The sequence below is a fragment of the Martes martes genome (assembly GCF_963455335.1).
Source record: "Martes martes genome assembly, chromosome: 14".
Taxonomy (NCBI): domain Eukaryota; kingdom Metazoa; phylum Chordata; class Mammalia; order Carnivora; family Mustelidae; genus Martes; species Martes martes.
In genome coordinates, this window is record NC_137902.1 from 18,705,203 (window position 1) to 18,727,913 (window position 22,711).

The following is a 22,711-nucleotide window of genomic DNA, read 5'->3' on the forward strand; positions in this document are numbered from 1 at the left end:
TGAGACTCAGTATCTTCACCTGTACAAGGGAGATAATAATAGTACCTACCTCCTAGGGCTTGAGGGCAAGATTAAATGAAGCTGAGCGTACAATGGTCTCACGATAGCGTCCAGCGCACAGAAACCCCTGGTAAAGGGCGCCTGGGTGGCTTGGTCAGTTAAGCTTCAGACTCTTGTCTGCCAGGGTCACGATAGCAGGGTCGTGAGCTCCAACCTGGGGGGAGCCCCTCGTGGAGCCCCTCCTCCGGTTCCGCTTGGAGCCGTGGGTTGGGCTCAGAAACCTTTCCGCCTCCGGATGGGCTCCCTGGGATTTCAGCTTCTCTCCCTCTCCTTTCGCACCTCCCCCCATTGCACGCATGCGCGCTCTCAAGCCCTAAAACAAATCTTAAAAAAAAAAAAAAAAAGAAAAACACTTGGTAAACGGTAGCCTTGCCATTGCTCACACCTTCAAAGTTGAGTGTTTTATAATGTAATCTACTGTTTAATTTAAAAATTTTAATTGAAGAAAAAAAAATATATATATATAATCGGGTGTTCCCAGGGTCGTAAAGCTTTGGAAACTCAGATAACAGACAGAACCATTTAATTCATATTTATTTCACATTTGATCTGTAAACTTTTTATTAAAAAAAAATCCACTGTCATTAGCAACGTGTGCTGCCATTAGTTTGTCTTTAATGAAATAAGAGCGCAGGCCTTAAAGAGTCTCTGTCTAAAACATGTAGAAACTTCGATGTAAACACGGTGTCCGCCCTCCTCCCTTGATCTTGGGAGTTCGTCAGTGACATGATCTCAACCAGAAAAGCAGGGGGGAAAGGACAGCACTTTGATACCTAAGAGCTCCCGGGCAGGAACTGCACAGTTTGGCAGGCTCATTTGTCTTTTTGAACTGTTTACCTTGGGCAAATTGTATCAGGTTTGCTTCTTCCACATAATTTCCACTCCTCCATCTAAAAACAGCAGCTAAAAGATTTCTTGCAGTCAGCACTTTCAGAGAAGGAGGGGCAGGTGCACAAACATACAAGATAGAAACATACATATTCTTCAAGCAGTGGCCCTGGAAAGAGGGAAGATGGGAAAGAGGGAGGAAGGGACCCAGGAAAGAGATACTTTTAAAGTGAGTTACTGGGGTGAAGGGTGCATCAGAGGATAATGGCTTTATACACAGGGCTGCTGCAAGGCAAAAAGGTTCATTTACTTCTGTCTTGGTCCCTCCTTGTAATATTTACATAGGAAAAGGCAATTATGCTGTTAGGCACAGGAAAAAAAAATGGACAGAAAACTTTTTCCCCTCAGGGAATCTCAAAGCAGGTCCAGCCCCAAGGGGCAGTCACCAGAAAGGGACTTGCATTGCAAAGGGGCCGGGCCTGAACCGAAGACCATGTGTCTGCCTCAAAGGCATCTCCAACAGCATCACAAGCCCAGACATTGGGGACCTTAGCATGTACTATCAAAAATAGTGTTTATTTACAGTGGGGGGATGGGAGGATGGGCAGGGCTGCCCTGAGCATTTTTTAAAAACAGAGTTGGGGGAAAAGAGAGAGCAATTAGCTAGGGCTGGGTAACCCCCATCCCTTAATCCTTCGTGAACCATACCCTCTGGGGTCCGTTCAGTGCTTGCTTGCTCTGTTTGCACTGACAGCTGGATTCAAGGGAGGTGAAAATACCTTTAGGAAACAATACTGATTAGGGGACGCCCAGGAACCCAGGAGGATCGCTCCAAGTCGCAAGCGGCCCTAACAACAACTGGGGGGCCTGCGGCCCTCCCAGCCAGTTCTTTTCCCTGGGGGAAGGGGGGGAGGGAAGAGCAGAGACCCACAGGAGGCCACAGGGCAAGGCCGGGCCAGGAAAACACCGAGTAGGCAGGACCCGGGTTTCAGTGTGCTGGGACTGCATAGATGCACCCCTCGATCCCCCGCCGACTACAGCGGGCGCCAGTCTGTTCGCGGGTCGCGGACCCGGCGCTCACACGATCCGTTTCCTGTCCCCCCGGCAGAGGATCTTCTTGAAGGCCCGGCGGAAATCGTGGTTGAAGATGGTGTAGATGACCGGGTTCAAAGAGCTGTTGCAGTAGCCGAACCAGAAGAAGAACTTGAAAAGCGTGCGCGGCACGGAGCAGCCCACGGCCGTGAGCGTGTAAGTAAAGAAGAAGGGGAACCAGCACACCACGAACACGCCGATGACCACGGCCAGCACGAACGTGAAGCGCTTCTCGCGGTTCTGCCGCCCCCGCCAGCGGGACGCCTTGGCGCCCCCGCCACGCTCCTCCCCGGGCCCCGCCGCCGACGCCCCGGGCCCCGTAGCTCCCGGCCCGCGCCGCGGCAGGCTGTCCCCGGGCTTCACCTGGCTCGCCCGGGCCTTGCCCTTGGCCCGGGGACCGCGCTCGGACCTGCGGGTCCCCGGGGGCCGCTCGGCGTGCTCGGACGAGGAGCTCTCCTCCAGGTCCAGCGCGTCCGCGTCGCGCGGCCCAGCCGGCGCGGGCTCCCCGGGGGCGCCGTTGAGCTGGGCGGGCAGCGGCTCGGCCTCGGCGCCCACGGGGCCCACGCCGCGCTCCGGGCCCAGGCCGTTGGGCCTGCGCTCGGCGCCCCCCGGCGGCGCGGCGGCGGCGTCCGGGCCCCGGCGGCTGGGCGGCACGCGGGTGCGGCGCTTGGCAATCTGGTAGATGCGCACGTAGACCAGGATCATGATGAGGCAGGGCGCGAAGAAGGAGCCGATGCACGACGAGATTACGTACCACTTCTGGTCGTTGATCTCGCAGCGCGGCTCGGCCGGCTGCTGGCCGCCGCCGCCGCCCTTCTTCTCGATGGAGATGAGCGGCGGGAAGGAGATGACGGCCGAGATGACCCACACGGTGACGATGATGGCCTTGATGCGGCGCGGTGTGCGCTTCAGGTTGTACTCGATGGCCTGCGTGATGGACCAGTAGCGATCCAGGCTGATGGCGCACAGGTGCACGATGGACGAGGTGCAGAAGAGCACGTCGAGCGCCAGGTAGATCTCACACCACGCCTTGCCGAAATACCAGTAGCCCATGACCTCGTTGGCCAGCGAGAAAGGGATGACGAGCGTGGCCACCAGGATGTCGGCCGAGGCCAGAGACACCAGGAAGAGGTTCTGGGGCGCCTTCAGCGCGCGGCTTGTGAACACCGCGATGATGACAAGCACGTTGCCGAACACCGTGAGCAGCATGAGCAGGCCGGCCAGGCACACCAGAGTCAGCGTCACCTGCAGGGAGTAAGGGGTGGCCCGGGCGCCGCCCCCTGGCGCCTCGGTCCCGTTCCAGCTCGCGTTGCCCGCGTCCGGCTGCAGGGAGCCCATGGGCGCGAAGCTGCCCTCGGCCAGCGGCTGCTCCTGGCGGAACATGAACGCGGGTGCCCGCTTGCCTGGGCCTGCTGCCAGCTGCCTTCCGGCCCGGCGCCCGTGGGTCCTCCTCTTCCTCCCGCGCCCCGCTCGCCCTGCGGCGCCTCACATGGGGAGGGGGCCGCGGGGACGCCGGCCCGAGCTGGGGGGCGGCTAGCAGCCCATGGACCCGGCTCCCGCGAACGGCGCCGGGCCCGCGCTGCTGGCGCTCGTGGGGGGCGACTTCTCCTTCCCAGCTCCGCACAAGTTTTATTTCTAAGCGGCGGGAGAGAGTAGGTCGAGCCGATGAGGAAAGGGAGATTTATTCTTCAAGAAGGGAGAACAGAAATCATCGGTGGCCTGATCACTTGGAGGGAGGACAGAAAATTTAAAATCTAGCTCTATCCTGACTCTCGAGCCTGAGCGAAAGCAAGAGGTCTTACCGTGTGCGGGGCCCGCCCCCACCCCAGGAGGCAGCCGAGGGGCGCCGATGCGGGCCTGGGGTCCTATGTCTGTCTTCTCACATCCCCGAAGCGATTACCGACTCTCTCGCTGCCCCCAGACGCGGCGGTGCCGGCCGGGCCCGGGCTGGGGCCAGGGTGCGGACTCTGCCGCCTCTCTCCGAGCGCCGCCGGACTTCCAAAGTTGCGTGCCCAGCTGGGGCTGGGGCTCGGCGCGCGGAGCTCGGGGGCGGCGACGGCGGCGGGGCGAGCCGTGTGCGGGCCGCATGAAGACGCCCCCGTCCTCAGGTGGGCCGGGGCAGGTGGCCGATCGGCCCTCCGAGAGCCGCGGCCGAGGCACACGGTCTCCTGGGCGTTGGCCCGGCGAGCTGCGGGCGCTGAGTGCAGTCGGACCTGCCGGGGTCCGAGGGCAGCTTGAGTTGGGGCAGGAACGCGGGGCTAGGGGGAGAAGGTGCTGGGGGGTGGCCGGGCGGCGGCGCGCCGGCTGCTGGGCGTCTGCACCGAAGCCGGAGCCGCTGCTGCTCCGCCGCGCTCACCGTGGACTGGTTTTATAGCCCCAGGATCAAGCCGGCGTTGCCGAGCAGCCGGCGTCAGCCCCCACGTGGGAAATCGACCCTCCCCCGCCCCTTGCGCCTCCCCTCCGCGGGTCTAGCGCCCTCGCCCCGCGTGGGACCTTGGGGAGCGCTGCTCCCCTGGCGGGACGGGCTCTTTGGAAAGGCGGGTACCTGGAGCGAGGGTTTTAAAGAGCCCGGGGAGTGGGAGCGGCCCCTGCTGGGAATTGGCCGAGCAGCTCCGGGCCGGCCCAGCCGAAGGCGGCTGGTACCGGGGAGTGCCCCCATCGAGCTAGGTCCGAGGAAAGAGAGTTGGGGACCCTGGCCCGAATCGGGAGCAGCACCCACCGGTACCAGCAGCACCCGAAGCAGCCTGGTCCTGGGCCGCGCCGCTCTCGCCCGCAAGGGCTCCTGGCGGCGAGGCGAGTGGGGTCCTGGTGAGAAAGGAAGGCACGGGTTCGGATAGAACCCTTGGGGCGGAATGGGACGGACCCCCGGAGAGCGGGACCCGTCTGAGTCCAGAGCTCGGCTCTGGGGAGAGGAGGCCACGTGCTGTCTGAGCCGCAGAGCAGTCTGCGGGACACCGGCGGCGGGGAGGTGTCTGGACCGCGCCCCCTTACACGACGGTGAGGAGGGGTCCTGGAGGCGGCGGCCACGCGCCGCGACTGAGCGAGGGCGCACTGACACCTGCTGGCAGCTCTTCGTCACGGCCGCCACGCCGGGCGCTTTCTTCCGCCTCTGCAGTCCTTTGCCTACAGCGCCTTCTTCTTTTTCAGGACAAGTTTGGGTCCGAGCTCAGGAAAGGAGAACCCAGATTTTAAATTGCATTTTGTCACGTTGCAGAAATCTTCCTAAAGCATATACTTGGTGTGTTGGGAGTGGGAGTTCGCCTGAGAAAGTCACATTAGGAAGGGCTCAGCAGGCTTCAGGACCCAGGACTGGCATCCCATCCTGGCCAAGGCACGGCCAGCCGTTCCCACAGATCCGAGATGCCTGCAGCGTACCCTAACGATTGCCCAGTTCTAGCCGGCCACCAACCACTTTGTGTTGGTGGAGGCAGGAGAGCTAGTCTCCTCCCCTTCCCCGCCCCCATCTCAGATGCATGCACACCGTCTTTTAGTTAAGGAGGAGGGTGCTGGCCCAAAGAGGAGAGAATCATTTCCGTGCTCTCTCTGACCGGAATAGCCTGGAGCGAGGTGAAGGGCTAGTTTTTCTCAGCCTGCTGATTGCGGGACCATAGATCTCAGCAGTTGCTAGTGGACCAGCCTGAGTTGTGTTATCTGCGCTTTTCAGATCAGCAGGCAGTTTAAGGGTAAGCCCAGGAGAATAGGCACTGTTAACCGGAGAGATTAACAGAAAATTTACCTAATTGAAGGACCCGATAAAGCAGAATGACTTCTGGAATCCGGTGAGCTGGAAGTTCGAGACCCAGCGGATCACCCTGCCCGTCTGCAGGGTGCAGGCTGGGGGCTGGGGAGGAATGCAGGGTGGTGACCCTCACATTAGGCCCCAGATGATGTCTACAGCCCGCACCAGTGATACAGTGACTGAAACAGCATCTCTGGATGGACATAGTCAGGAAGTCTGTATCTTTTCAAAGCACTTCGCAGAGTCTCATTTGACTTTCATCCCCCAATCTCTGATCCAGTCGGGGGAACTCCTCTACTAGTCTTAATCCTGAGGAGCCAAAAAGCCCTTTTCTGGAGGATCTAAAGAAAGCTGAGAAGACAGAATTTCCTCCCTCTGTTGAGCCCATCACTTCCCACCCTCTACTCAAATCTCGGCTCTGAGTCTCCTGGCAGGATACAGTAACATGGCACTAGGCTCAGCTGGCCAGGTGATACACTCTTTTTTTGCACAGCAACCAGGAGCCCTGAACTTCGAGTATGAATGATGAGAGACACAAAAATCCAAGGCCAAGGCAGTCTGGGGCTCACGGTGCTATTGACAGAACTTGAGGAGGGAGTCCTGGACAGCCTCCGCTGCCGATCTCCCTATCCCCTGTGAACACGCTGCTGTCCTCCCCGTCTCATTTCAGAAGCAAGACAGAAAGTGAAAACGCAGGCCCAAGTACTTTCCTTTCTTGGTTCTCTGCTGCTAACCTGTGTATGACACCTCTTGCCACATTTTCTGAATGCTTCCCAAACAGCCAGTCCATCCCTTAATTCCTGGGTTCGGAGTCTTTTCTACTAAAATGAGAAGAGAGGTCTTTCAAGGAACTAAGGTCTGTGAGACCAGTAGATAACATTTCCTAGCTTTGGCTAGTACCGGGCTGTGTCCAGAGCCCTTCACCTGCAGAGTTCTCCGTCCTTCCTCTTATACATGCCCCTTATCACCAGGGGCTTGGCCTCCTTTCTTTGACACACAGGGTCAGTCTAACTGAGCTTTAAAAGCTAAGTGGGCACCATTATTTTTTGCTAGATTTAGTGCTGTGCTAGCTGAATGAGACAGCACTGAGCAGAGAGACATCCACAAAGACAATACTTCCTAACCAGGCTTGCATATCAGCATTGCCCTGGAAGGTCAAATGCACTTATCAGTGCTCCCCGGCACCGTCCTGATTTGTCAGGTCTGTGGTGGGAGGCAGCACGTGTATTTGAAAAGGTTGGTTGGCAGGCGCTAACAAGCTCGCTCAGGACTCAGTGGCCTAAGGAAGACAGGTCGGTGGGGGTGGGGGGGTGCAGGAGAGAGGAGCAACCCTATGGGTGGGGGCAGGGAGGGAGCAGCCAAACACCCTGAGGACTTTCAGCCAGTCAACCTGAACTATAGAGAAGGTGCTCCAGATTAGGAATCACTGCCCTGGTGGCCATTGGGACAGCCAGGGGGCTATCACAGCCCTCAGGGATCTGAGGCAGAACAGGTGAGAGCCACTGCAATATGGAGGTTGACTTTTAAGGCTCGAGAAGTCACCTCTGGGCATCCAAGTGGGGGTCCACCACTATTGTTACTATTAATAAAAATAAATACTATTTAATAGCACTAACCTCATACCAGGCATGATGCTGAGCAGTTTATGTATTACATGTATTTTATGTGATCCCCCAAAACAACCCTATAATGTACATACTACCTATCTTTACAGATGGGCAAAACAAGACTCAGAGAGGAAAACAGGCTAAGTAGATAGTTCATCTAATAAGTAGCAGGGTCAGATCTGTCCTGATTTTAAGCCCACTGAGCTTTCCAACTGCCTTTCTGTGGGTGTTGTCCTCTACCACATTGACAAAAGGAAACCTGCAAGAGAATCATCAGAAATACGAGTGTGGACGAGCTGTCGGATCATCCCTATATCCTCTTCCTCCTAGTCCATCGTGTGGCTGCTAGAGAAGGACAGTGTGGGACCAGACGCGTTCCTTCACTCCACATCTGATGCTGCCACACGAGAGGAAGCATCGAGCGTCCCCTCCACAAGACCGAGCACTTCCCCATGGCCATCCTGATGGAGAGCCAACACCAAAACACCAGTTACACAACCACGGAGTTGTGACTTGCCCTTGACAGAAGTCACAACCCCACTCTCCTGGGCGCCCATATGTACTCCCTTCATGGCTCAGGTAATCTCTTATTGCACCAGCTCACCTGTTCGTTTATATGATAGTATAGTAAGGAGGAAGGACTGTTCTGTTCATCTTTGTATGCCTAGAACTTAAATAAAACAGGCTTTCTGGAAATCAAATTTCTGGAACCTACCCCTTGGAGATTCAACAGGACTATGGTAGGACTTGTATTGTTACCAAGTTCCTGAGTAATCCAATAAATACCAAATGTAAGACGCGCTGGCATAGATACTGGTTAAATGTGTGTGTGATGACTGCATGGAGGAATTAGTGAATGGATGAATACCACTTTCCATTAAGGTTTCCAAGAGGGAAGAGGCCCAGAAGAAGGTGCTTACAATGGCTAGCACTTCATTCCAAAGTCCGGAATTAGTTGAGGTATCTCAACTAGTTCGGGGACTTGAGTATAGGATTCTCTCATAGTCTATATCTCTCTCTCTCTCTCTCTCTGTCTTTTATGATCTCTCTATAGATTTTTTCCGAAAAAAAAAAAAAAAGAAAACATGTAAGTAATGAGAGATCTTCTATTTATAACTATCAGCTAGGCAACTTGCCAATAAATGAAAGCTGCTTGAACTCCATAATCTGTTTGTCCTGGAATTCCATTTGTAACAGGGTCAGGCAACACCAAAGTGTACCTTGCCTTTGTCTGAAGGGAGTGAGGGAACTGGGTAGGAGGTATTATTAATAGCTTACTTTATTTCTTTCTTCTTGAAGGCTTGACTAAGGGAAAAAAACAAAAAACAAAAAAACAACAAACCCATGCCTCATTAGCCTGGGCTCCTAGGCTGTGACATAACCTCAGGAACAGGAGTGTGGACACACAAACATAGGGCACACACCTACGCACGCAGACGGTACTCAAACACACACTGTCATCCATCTGAACACCAGGAGCCGGTGGGGAACGCCGTGTCCCCGCTGCTGCCCCCGCCACGTGCACAGCTGGGACCGACGCTGCCCCGAACAGGGGACATCTGTCAAGTCCCTGCCTCGTGCACACGGGGGTGGTGGGAGGGCGGTCACTCGGAGAACATCCTGTAGCTCCCTCTGAGCCATTGTTTAATTCCTGCACTTTCTTGTAACCCGTGCCCGAGCCCTTCGGGGTCACACCCTAACTGAGGGCGAGTGTAAGCGCAGAGAACGGCCAGGATGAGAGCTGGTGTTCGGTGCTGCCTGATCTCCCGCCTTCCCTGCCAGGAGCTGCCCCCGCTGTGCTCACAAAAGCAAGTGAGACGTCCTGCCGCTGCCTCCTGCTCTTTCTCTAGGGCACTGGCCCATCTCACCCGTATCCCTGGGAGAGGAAGCCGGGTGTCTTCTGCCACCACCAGCCCCAGACCAAGAAGAGAGCCCTGTGCCAGGATGCGCGATTCCTCCGGGTGCAAGAACAGGCTGGGCTCCTCTCTGGCCCCTCGCTGCAGCCCTCCCCGCCCTGTCGACGTGTTTGTGTTTCCACAACCGTGGGACCGGGGAGGGCGGTGCCCACACAGGAACCTTGTCGTCACCTCCTGCAGCCCTCCAGGGCAGTCCCCATAAATAAGTGCCCTTTCCCATCACATCCAGGTGATTATCTTGCCTGTTTTGTCCAGAAGCGTAAGGAAAAGCAAACCTCGAATCAGTTACGTCAGGTGATGGCTGTTCATTCTCAGGTGTGATAGGGGAGCTGGAGCCTCTGCGCCTGGGGGTAAAGGAGATAATGGTCACCGTTGTTAATAACTCTTAAACTAACATTCATTCATCTGGGTAGGTAGAGGTGAATTCACCCTTCGCATTTACTCATGGAGACACGGTGCCTGAAACATAACACACACACACACACACACACACGCACGTGCACACACACCCATGCACACACACACAATGTAAGATGTGGTCTCGCTATCAACGCTCCCTGGAAATGATTTCACAAACTCCAGAAGAAATTCATCTTCCTAACCAGAAAACACAGAAAGGGGGTTCCTGGAAGCTACAAGGGATGGCGGCAGGGGAACACGGAGAGAAGGGAGCAGGGGTCCTTGCAGCAGTAAACCCCGGCTCACCTGTGACCTGTGCCTGCGTGTGACCGACAGAATGCAGCAGAGCAGACACTTCGAACACTCCACTTTGGCAACAGTGGCCATAAAAGGAAAGACAAAACCTGTGATCTGAAACCAGCCTTAACACTGCTATGTATTTGCTCAATCTTATAATGTGTATAAAATAGTTTCGGCACTGCCTCTTCAGCTATGCCACTACAAAAAAAAGGGAAAAAAAAAATCAAGCTACTAAAAAGAGTTCAGAGACTACAGTATGCTAAGTGAAAGAGGCCAGACACAAAAGTCATGTATTGTAGGATTGCATTTACACACAAGATTCCAAATTGGCAAATCCATGAAGGCAGAAAGCAGATTTGTACTTGCCGGGGCTGTAAGAAGGTGAAAGAGGGAGCACTTTTGGGGTGTGAGGCTTGTTGTGGGGGTGATGAAAAAATGTTTTGGAACTAGGTAGAGGTGGTAGTTGCTCAACATTATGAAATAATCACTTTAAAATGGCTCTTTAAAAAAATAAAATGGGTAATTTTGTGTCATCTGAATTTCATCTAAAAATTTTTAAAGATTTTATTTATTTATTTGAGAGAGGGAGATCACAAGCAGGGGTTTCTGCAGAGGGAGAGGGAGAAGCAGGCTCCCTACTGAGTAAGGAGCCCAATGTGGGACTCCATCCCAGGACTCTGGGATCATGACCTGAGCCAAAGGCCGATGCTTAGCCAATTGAGCCACCCAGGTGCCCCTCACCTAAACTTTTTTTAAAATAGTTCAGAAACTGTAAGCGGTTCTCCCCTACCTTGCACACAAGACTGAAGAAGTACAATTCCCTCAGGACAAATACAATTTTATATGTTCGTTTGCTTCCAGAGTTCTTTTTTTTTTTTTAAGTTTCCCCTTCTGATTTACTTTACATTATGAATATGCAAAATATGCTTCCAAAAGTCAAAACTATACAAAACAGAAAAGTGTCATCCCATCGTGATGCCTCCCACCACCTCCCCCACTTAAACCAGTTTCATTGTCTTCCTTCTATAAAGATAAGCAAACAACGTATCTCTTGTAAATCACTCCATATCAGTTCATATCGACCTTATTTTCATCTTCTTTTTTTTTTTTTATAGCTGCATAGCATTCCATGGTGTGTACATATCATTGCTTATTCAACCAATTTCCTGTGCTTTGGCATTTTGGTGATTCCAATACTTTGTCATTATAAGTGATCCTGGGATAAATAACTCTGTGCATGTGCACTTTCATTTTGTTGGAAACATAGTTTGAGCTTACATTCCTAGGAGTGAGACTGCTGGGTTGAAAGGCTAACGCATATGACTTCTGTAGATATTGCTGCGTTTCCCTCCACAGGGCTTGCACCATTTTGCATTCTCTCAGGTCACATATGTGAGTGCCCATTTCCCCAAAGTCTTGTAAATGGAGCATATCATATTGTCAAACTTTCAAATTTTGCAAACCTGATGGGTGAAAAATAGTATCTCATTGTAGCCTTAATTTGCATTTCTCTTATGAGTACAGCTAAACATCCTTTCCAGATCTACACTGGTCAATTTTACATCTTTTTGTCAATTGTCTATATTTTTAGCTTGTTTTTCTATTACTCTATTTAGCTATTTTGGTCATAGTTAGAAAGGTTTTCTCACCTATATTTTCCTCCAGTTACTTGCATAGTTTTAATTTTTGCATTTAGATCTCTTAATCTTAGTAATAATAATAAAAGAATAAAAGCTTTAATTTTTTTCAGTATTATTTTATTATTTGTATGATAAGACTAGTCCCCTCTTTTAGTGCTTCCTTTTTAGTGCTCTCCTTGGTATTCTTGAATATTTATTTTTTCATTAAAAAGTTTAACATTGACTTGTTTTCCTCCATACAAACTCATAGGTTTTTATTTTTTAAATATTTTATTTATTTATTTGACAGACAGAGATCACAAGTAGGCAGAGAGGCAGGCAGAGAGAGAGGAGGAAGCAGGCTCTCCACGGAGCGGAGAGCCCGATGCGGGGCTCCATCCCAGGACCCTGGGATCATGACCTGAGCCGAAGGCAGAGGCTTTAACCCACTGAGCACCCAGGTGCCCCCTCATAGGTATTTTTTTCACTAAAATCTTTTAAATTCTTTATTTAAACTCAATTCAGCTGACATACACTGTAGTATTAGTTTCAGGGGTAGAATTTAGTGATTCCCCAGTTGCATATAACACCCAGTGCTCATTATATCAAGTCCCCTCCTTAATGCCCATCACCCAGTTACCCCATCCTCCCACCAACATCCCCTCCAGCACCCCTCAGTTTGTTTCCTAGAGTTCAGCATCTCTTAAGGTTTGCCTCCCTCTTTATTTTCATCTTACTTTATTTTTCCTTCCCTTCCCTTATGTTCATTTGTTTTGTTTCTTAAATTCCACATATGAGTGAAATCATATATGATTTGTCTTTCTCGGACTTATTTTATTTGGTATAATACCCTCTAGCTCCATCCACACTATTGCAAAAGGCATGATTTCATTCTTTTTGATAGCTGAGTAATATTCCATTATATACATATATACACAGTATGTATAAGAAGATATAGTATAAATACAGAAGATATAGTGATATATATATATCTTCTTATACATACTGTGTATACAATGTATATAATGGAATATATACATATATACTGTATCTATATACTGTATATAGTATATATATACTGTATCTTCTTTATCCATTCATCAGTCAATGGACATCTGGGATCTTCCTGTATTTGGGCTATTGTGTACATTGCTATTAATTTAGGGAGAATCAATATCTGGATGATGCTGAGATATCCTATTTGAGGAGAAGAAATGTCTTTCAAATTGTTCAAGTCTCCTCTGTTTTTTAGGAGTGTTTTTTACAATATGTATTTTTATATGTTTTTTACTGTATGTAATAGTATCTACATCTATATCCATGCTTTTGAACATTTCTTATTTCTTGTTTATTATTATTTTAATTTTCTTCTTCCTAATGTAAATGGGATTTTCTAATCCATTATATCTACTGGTTATTATTCATGTATATCATACATTCTCAATGAGTCAACAGCATACAGTATGTTGTGTTAAGTTTTGGTCTCAGTTTTGTCGTAGTATCTTATCTTACAAATTCTGTATTATATTTATTGTGTTCTTCTCTATTTTGTCCTTTCTTGATTAAAAAAAAAATTATGTAGGAAGGCTTGTCTTTTTCTTCTAATGGTTATCTTTGCATTAATACTTTCTTTATAATGCCCTAGTTTTTTTTTTCTTACTAACCTTTCATTATATGGTATGTTGCTTTTAAGTGGTATCTTTCAACTGTCATCTACACAAAAATTACCTCTATTTTCCTGTCTCTCCCTTCTCAACAATTTCATCAAGATATAATTCATATACCACAATTCATCCACCTAAAGTACACAATTCAATGATTCTTAGTATATTCCCAGAACTGTACAAGCACCCCCACAATCAGTTATAGGAAACTGTCATCACTCCAAAAAGGAATCGTGTACCAATTAGCAATCACTTTCCATTTCCCACACTTCTCCCAGCCCGGGCAACTATTTATCTACTTTCAGTCTCTATAGTTTTCCCTCTACTGGACATTTCATGTAGATGAAATCATATAATTTGTGGCATTTTGTGACTGGATTGTTTCATTTAGCATGTTTTCAGTGTTTATCCATATTGTAATATAATCAGTATTCCTTCTTTTTTATTGCCAAATACTATTCCATTCTGTGGGTATATCACATTCTATTTATGCATTAATTGATGATTAGTTGATTATTTCCACTTTTAGCTATTATTAATAATGCTGAATGAATATTAATGTACACGTTTTTATGTAGACACATGTTTTCATTTCCCTTGGATGTATATCTAGGAGTTGGGTATCTATAGGTCTATGCTTAACATTTTGGAACTTCCAGACTCTTTTCCAAAGCATCTGCACCATTTTACATTTCCATCAGCAATTTGAGCATTCCAGTTTCTTCACGTCCTCACCAATATGTGGTATTAGCTTTCTTTTTTATTATAGCCATCCTAGTGGGTATTAAGTGGTACCTCATTATGGTGTTGTTTGGTATCCCTTCTCCCCTTTTTTGGATTGCATCCTTTCTACTTTGCCAGAATATTTAATAGCTGCATATTCTTCTTTACCCCCACTCCATCCTTATTTTGGTTTTTGTTTGTTTTTTAATTTCTAAATCTAAGCTGGAAATTTACTTTAAGACTCTTGGCACTTTTGAAACACACAGGCCTGTATTTGAATCAGTTTCCCCTACTTACCCTGTGCCCACACAGACATCACCTAACCTCTGTGAACCTCGGTTTCAGCATCTGTAAACTGGGAATAATAGAACTTATTTCCTGTGGCAGGAATTAGATGAGATGATGCATATTAAGTACGCAACAATACTGCCTACCATAGACTAATGGCTAATTCATGATCTGTATCATTACTAATATTGCTAATTATTTCCTACTCTCCTCTACATAAGTAGTATATAGGATGTAATAACACAAGAGAGGTCACAAAGGAGAAAGAGACCTCACCTCAGAAAGATGTTTTGTGAAAGATAGCTTGGTAATGATGCATGTTTAAGGGTACTGTGTTCTAAAACTCTAGAATGAGTCTAAGGGTCCTCACATAACCCTAGCATGGATCGTAGCACAGAGTCCATTATGCTAGGGAGCACTGTTCATGAGTCGTGGAGAACCATATTGGAATGTCTAGGCAGCTGTGGATAGAGACCAGGCTAGAAAATGCATTTCCAATAAATCTCAGATAACATTAGCCTAGGTAATCCAGAGATCTGAAGAAAAACAGTGGAAGCAACACAAGATTTGCCAGACCAACTCGGACAGACTCTAATGCCTTTTTCACCAACACCTCAATATCCTCCCTAGTTGATGATAAGACTTCACTACATTTTTTTTCTATTTTTACAATATTTTTTCAAATCACTAAAATATTTATTTCTTGTTTTTCTCCACATTAGAATGCAACGAGTCAGAAGAATGTTATTGGCGAGGAAAAGAAGCGAACATTTAAAAATAGGAAATTCATACTGAAGAAATGCAGAAATGCCATTTTAAGATTTTATTTTGGCGAAGGCAATTAATAAGCTTTTAACAGACGTTATCCAAACAAAATAAACTTTAAAAAGCAACATGATTTTGACAATATTGATTGCAAAATGAAATTATTTTTTTTAATGTGCTAAAGAGGGACTAACCATGTTCACTATTAGTGTGGTAAGACTCAATATGCAGTATCTAGGAAGGTTAGCATGTTATCAAGGCTAACTCTGAGAGTTGCACAATAACGACATGCTAGGGCTTGTAAGTCACTTGTACAGCCAGGAGTAAAACAGTACAAAGTCATAAAGAAATGATACTTTGAGGCTGCTTTTTACCGCTTAGGGCATCAGAGTACTGCCATGATTCCTTGGAGAAGCACAAGAGTCAATTTAACACCAAAAGAGGTAACAACTAGAATATTTCTGAGAAAAATGGTGTTTCAAAATTTGAGAGGCTAACTATAAACATACCAGAATGGCTAAAATAACAGTGATACTAAGTGTCAGACAAAATGTGGACCTATTGGAATTCTCATACATTTACTGGTAGATATGTAAATTAATTCAAACACTTTGGAAAATTGTTCAGCAGTGTATTTTAAAGCTGAACATATGTATATTCTATAATAATTTCATTCTTAGGTATATATTAAACAGACGTGCATATATCTGTTTATTAAAAGACACATTTAAAAATATCCATAGACACTCAAAACTGGAAACAATTTTATTATCAAAATGGTAGAATGGTTAAAAAATTGTGGCATATTCCCAGGATGAAATGTTATACAGCAATGCAAATCACTAATCTACAACTAGATGCAACACTATGAATCTAATTTGTAATTTGTGTACTTTCTGTCTTCTTCCCATCCTTCACAATTTTTAGACTTTATTTTTTTAAATTCTTTAATTTTAAATTAACATATAATGTATTTTTATCCCCAGGGGTACAGGTCTGTGAATCGCCAGGTTTACACACTTCGCAGCACTCACCATAGCACATACCCTCCCCAATGTCCATAACCCAACCACCCTTTCCCTCCCCACCCCCAACCCTCAGTTTGTTTTGTGAGATTAAGAGTCTCTTATGGTTTGTCTCCCTCCCGATCCCATCTCGTTTCATTTATTCTTTTCCTACCCACCAAGCCCCCCGGTTGCATCTCCGCTTCCTCGTATCGGGAGATCATATGATAATTGCCTTTCTCTGATTGACTTATTTCACTCAGCATAATACCTTCTAGTTCCCTCCACTTCTAGACTTTATTTTTTTAGAGCAGTTTTAGGTTCTTGAAATTGAGCGGAAGATAGTTTTCCCATATATATCCTCCCTTCTACCAACACACACACACAAACACACACACTCTCCAAACATCAGTATACTGTACTACAAATGGTACATTTGCTACAACTGATGAACTAACCTTGACATGCCATTATCACCAAAGTCCACAGTTTATCCTAGGGTTCACTCTTGGTGGTATATTCTATGGATATAGATGTATAAGAACATGTATCCTACAGAATAGTTTGACTGTCCTAAAAAACATTCGGAATAGTTTCACTGTCTTAAAAATCCTGTGCTCCTTCCAATCATCCCCACAAAGCCTTTGTCAACTATTGGTCTTTTCACTGTCTTGTGTTGCCTTTTTCCACAATGTTATACAGTTGGAATCTTACAGTATATAACCTTCTCAGATTAGCTTTTTCACTTAATAACATGCATTTAGGGTTCCTGCATGTCTTTCATGTCTTTTCATGCCTTGATAGCTTATTTTTAGCACAGAATATTTCATTGCCTAGAAGTACCACAATGTATCCATTTACTTACTGGAGGACATCTCAGTTGCTTCCAAGTTTTGGCGATTATGAATACACCCTCACAGACATCTAAATGCAGGTTTTTGTGTGGCCATGTTTTCAGCTCATTTGCTTAATACCTAGGAGCATGATTGCAAGTGTATGTCTAGTTTTGTAAGGAACTGCCAAAGGTCTTCCAAAGTGTCTGTACTGTTTTGCATTCCTGCCATTAACGAATGAGCATTCCTATCACTCCACATTCTCACATTTGTTATCAGGGTTTTGGTTCTAGCTATTCTAATGGGAATGCAGTGGTATCTCTTTGTTTTATATTTTCAATTCCCTAATGACATACGATGTTGAGCATAACTTCATATATTTATTTACCCTCTGTTTTATCTTCTTAGGTGAGATGTGTTTCGATCTCTTGACCATTTTTTAAATGGGATGGGGTTTTTTACATTGAATTCTAAGAGTTCCTTGTAAAAATTTTTGTAAGTCCTTTATCAGAAGTCTAATGCAATTATCTCCCATTCATGGCTTATCTTCTCATTCTTTTACCAGAGTATTTCAAAGAACAGAATTTTAAAATTTTAATGAGACCCTACTTATTTCATAGATCATGACTTCAGTATTATACCTACAAGGTCAACACCAGATCCAAGATCATCTAAACTATCTCCCGTATTATTGTCTATGTGTTTTATAGTTTTGCATTTTACACTTAAGTATATGGTTCATTTTGAGTCAATTTTTGTGGAAGGTTTAATGTTTGGATTTTTTTTTTATGTGAATATCTAGTTGCTGGCACACAATTTGTTGAAAAGACTACCCTTTCTCCATTGCATTGTCTTTGCTCCTTTTTGAAAAATCAGTTGACTATATTTGTGTCGGTTTATTTCTGAGGCCTCTATTCTGTTCTATTGACTTGTCTATTCTTTCACTAATACCACACTATCTTGATTATTGCAGCATTATTCAAGTCTTGAAATTAGGTAGCATTAGTCCTCAACTTTGTCTTTCTCCTTCAATATTGTTTCAGGTTTTCTGAGTCTTTTGCCCTTCCTTACAGATTTTAGAATCAGTTTGTCAATATCCACAAAATTTTCTAGAATTTTGTTTGGGATTATGTTGAATCTATAGATCAAATTGAGGAAGAACTGGCATCTTGACTGTTGATTGATTTCCTATGAATGAACATAGAATCACTCTCCATTTTATTTAGCCATTGGTTTGTTTCACCAAGAATTGTATTTTTCATCATGTAGATCTTATACATATTTTGTTAGATTTATACCAAAGTACTTCATTGTTTGGATGCTAATGTTAAATGGTATTGTTTTTAATTTCAAATTCCTATTCTTTGCTAGTAAATAGGAAGGCAATTGACTTTTGTATGTGAACCTTGAATCCTGCAACATTACTACAATCACTTATTATCTAGGAGTTTGTCAATTCTTTTGGATTTTTTACATAGATGATCACATCATCTACAAAGACAGTTTTATTTTTTCCTTCCCTTTTACTTATCTTCTGTTATTACATTAGCTAGTACTTCTAGTATGTTTGAAAAAGAAGAAATGGGAAGAGACATCCTTGCCTTCTGTTCTTAATTGAAAAGCTTCTAGTTTCTATTTACTATGCTGTTAGCTGTAGGGTTTGTTTTTTGTAGATGTTCTTTATCAAGTTGAGAAAGTTACACTCTATTCCTAGTTTTCTGAGATTTTTCATAAATGGATGTTGTTTTTTCAAATGTTTTTTTCACAACTTATATGATTATGTGATTCTTCTTTAGTCTGTTGATATGATGGATTATATTTATTTAGGAAAATTAAAATGGCCTTGCATATCTGGAATATATCCCGTTTGGTCCTTGTGTATATTTCTTTTTATACATTTTTGGATTCAAATTGCTAATATTTTGCTGAAGATTTTTGCATCAATGTTTGTGAGAGATATTGGTCTGCAGTTTTCTTGTAATGGCTTTGTCTGGTTTTGGTATTAAGGGGATGATGGCCTCACAGAATGACTTACAAAGTATTCCCTCTGCTCCTAGCTTTTGGAAGAAATTTTAGAGAACTGGTATCAAATCTTCCTTAAATGTTTGGTAGAATTCCCCAGTAAAAACATTTGGCCCTGGCACTCTATTTTGGAAGGTTATTAATTAGTGGTTCAATTTCTTTACTAGAATTGGGCCTATTCAGACTCTTTCCTATATGAGTTTTGGCAGACTGTGTCTTTTGAGGAACTGGTATATTTTATCTAGGTTATCAAATTTGTGGGCATAAAATTGTTCATAATATTCCTTTATTATCTCTTTAATATCCATGGATACTCTGGTGATTGCCTGTTTTTTATTTCTTCTATTTCTAATTCATGTCTTCTTTTTCTAGTTAGCCTGGCTAGAGTGTTCTCAATTTTTCTGACCTTTTCAAACTAGCTTTTGGTTTTGCTTTTTTTTTTCCCCTATTGATTTCCTGTTTTTTAGTTCACTGATTTATGCTTTAATTTTTTTTAAAATTTTCTCTTACCCACTTTGGATTTAATTTGGTCTGCTTTCCCCCTATTTTCCAAAGTTGAAAGCTAGATTGATTTTAGATCTTTTCTCTAGTAAATGCAATCAGTGCTATACATTTCCCTCTGGGCACAGTTTACAACCCACAAATTTTGATGTTCTATTTTCATTCTATTTTGTTCAGAATATTTTAAAGTTTTTATTGGAAGTACTTTCAATATTTAGAAATGCACTTAATGTGCAGTACTTTCAGATTTTCTGAAAAATCTGAAAGTAGCTTAATTCCATTGTGATCTGAGAATACAAATGAGAACATATTTGTATGCTTTCTTTTAAATTTAAGTGTATTTTATGGTCCGTAATTTATGGCCCATATTTTGATGATTTTTCCATGTAAGCTTAAGAAAAATGTGCATTCTGGGACGCCTGGGTGACTCAGTTGGTTGAGTGGCTGCCTTCAGCTCAGCTCATGATCCCGGCGTCCTGGGATGTGCATTCTGCTATTGAAATTACTGATATGTCAATTACATCCAGTTGATTGGTGCTAATGAGTTCAACTATGTTCTGATTATCTGACAGCTGAATCTGTCCATTAGAGATAGAGGGGTAAAATAGTGGATTGTTTTATTTCTCTTTATATGTTAGCTCAGTTTTTGCCTCACCTATTTTGATGCTGTATTGTTAAGCACCTACACATTGTTATGTCTTATTACTGATAATTTTCCTTGTTCTGAAGCTTGCTTTTTCTGAAATTAATATACTACTCTAACTTTGATTAGTGTTAGCATGGTATATCTTTCTCCATCCTTTTGTTTTTAATCTGTGTCTACTGTGATACTTTTTTAATTGGTGCATTTAGACCACTGATACTTAGTGATTATTCATATAGTTGGATTAATATCAAACTTCTGTTCATTGCCCTTGCTTTGTCTTACATATTTTTTTCCTGCCTTGTGTCTGAATTGAGCATTTTATACGATTCTTTCCATTTTCTCTCTTCTCTTAATGGTCAAATATATATATATATATATATATATATATATATATATATATATATATATATATTGTTGTTGTTGTTGTTGTTAGTGGTTGCCCTCGAGTTTACAATATACATTTACAACTAATCTAAGTCCACTTTTTTTTTTAAAGATTTATTTGACAGACAGAGATCACAAGTAGGCAGAGAGGCAGGCAGAGAGAGAGGGGGAAGCAGGCTCCCCACTGAGCCACCCAGGTGCCCCCTAAGTCCACTTTCAAATCACACTTATGTCACCTCATTGGTAAAGCAAGCACTTTATAACAGTATTTTCAATTCATCCCCCCATCTATTACACTGTTGTCATTCATTTCACTTATCCATAATCTACAGTCACCAAATACATTGTTGCTGTTATTTGGAACAAACTGTTATCTTTAGAACAATTAATAAGATGATTTTATTTTACCTTCATTAATTCTTTGATGCTCTTCCTTTATTTAGATTAAGTTTCTGACCTATGTCATTTCCCTTCTCTCAAGAACTTTAAGGAATTCTTGTAAAGCAGGTTTACTGGTGACAAATTCCCTAAATTTTAGTGTGACAAAGTAGTTCTCCTTTGTAAGAATAATTTCACAAGGTACAGAACTCTAGGGCGGCGGGGGCTCCCCCACTTCCAACATTTAAAATACTTCACTCTTTTCTTATGTGGTTTCAAAAGCAAGTTGGATTAATTTTCTTGTTCCTCCATGGGTAAGATGTTTTTACCCTCTGATTTCTGTCAAGATTTTTTTATCTTTGACTTTTCTGTCATTTGAATATGATATGCTATGGATTTGAGTGCGTTTTTTCTGCTTGATGTGCTCTGAGATCCCTCAATCTACAGTTTGTTGTCTGACATTAAAGTTGGGAAATTCTCTGTCATTTTTGCTCAAGTATTGTTCTTCTCCTTCTAGTATTCCCATTACATGTATATCTTTTGTAACTGTCTCGTAGTTTTTGGGTACTTTTGTAGTTTTTCTCCTTGTTTTTCATTTGGATAGTTTCTACTGACCTTCAAGCTCAGATTGCTTCTTCAACTGTGTCACTTGCTGATGAGCCCATCAAAGGCATTTTTTTTTTTAAATTTTATTTATTTATTTGACACAGAGAGCGAGGGAGCGAGAGAGGGAATCCAAGCAGGGGGAGTGGGAGAGGGTGAAGCAGGCTTCTGGCTGAGCAGGGAGCCCAATGTGTTGCTTGATCCCAGGATCCTGGGATCATGACCTGAGCCAAAGACAGACACTTAACAACCGAGCCATCCAGGCACCCCCATTCCTTGTTTCTATGTTTTTATTTCTAGCATTTTAAAATTCATTCTTAAAATGAATTCTTAGAATTTCTATCTCTCCGGTTACATTACTCCATTTCTGCATGTTGTCCACTTTTTCCATTTGAGCCCTTATTAATCAGTTATTTTAAATTCCTAGTCTGACAGTTCAAAAACCCCTGTGATAGATATCATAGTCTGGTTTTGATGTTGGCTCTGTCTCTTCAAAAATTTTTGTCTTTTAATATGCTTTGCAACTTTTTTTGAAAGCCAAATATGATGTATTGGGTAAAAGGAACTGATACAAATAGGTCTTGATGTGGTGCTATGATGTTGGGAGAAGGAAAAGTGTTCCATTGTCCTGAGTAGGTCTTTTAGTGAGCCTGTGCTTCTGGGCTGTGACGAGGAAACAAATACTTCTTAGTCCTCTCCTTCTCCACCCCCACCATTTCAGTGGAATAGGAAGGCTACACTTGGATATTTCTATTCCCCCACATGAAAAGCTAGAGGAGTCTGTAGTTGGGTGTTTCTCTTCCCCCAGATCAGTTAGGCTCTGATAAAACCTCAGCAGGTTAGTGTCTGGTAAAATAGCTTCTCTTAAGGAAGGGCAGGGCTTGTTAAGAACAGAAATGTTCTCAGTATATTTCAAAATGGCTCCCTTTCCTCTCCCCATGCTGGAAGGATGAGGAAATTATTCTCCAATCTTCACTGTAAGAACCTGCCAGGGCTTCTGGAGATAAAAACTTTAAATAAATGTGTGGGGGTCCCCTTTAGACTGGGCTGCTAGGATATTTTAACCCTCAGACTTGCCCACACTGAGCCATCAGCAATTCATGCATTACAGTTTAGGTTTTCCTAACCCAACACTGGATTCCATAAAGATTTATACTTACGGGTATCTGCTCTGGGTATCTTTCCTGGTAATTGTGATTTTCCGTGCCCACCCATTTCTCCACTTTGAGAGCACCAGTTGCCCTGTGACCTCAATTCTCCTATAAATCTAAGAATTGTTGGTTTTCAGTTTGTTTAGCTGTCTTTATTGTTAGGACAGAGTGAGAACTTCCAAACTCCCT

General features: G+C 44.5%; 1 protein-coding gene across 1 annotated transcript; it reads right to left on the minus strand.

Moving 5' to 3' along the window:
- Positions 1-583: 583 nt before the first annotated feature.
- On the minus strand, positions 584-3,363 carry ADRA2A (adrenoceptor alpha 2A; the record flags this gene model as incomplete). The annotated part of the gene is made up of 1 exon (XM_080823063.1): positions 584-3,363. One exon carries the CDS (start codon positions 3,361-3,363, stop codon positions 1,966-1,968), a length of 1,398 nt encoding a protein of 465 aa, XP_080679189.1. The 3' UTR covers positions 584-1,965.
- Positions 3,364-22,711: the final 19,348 nt, after the last annotated feature.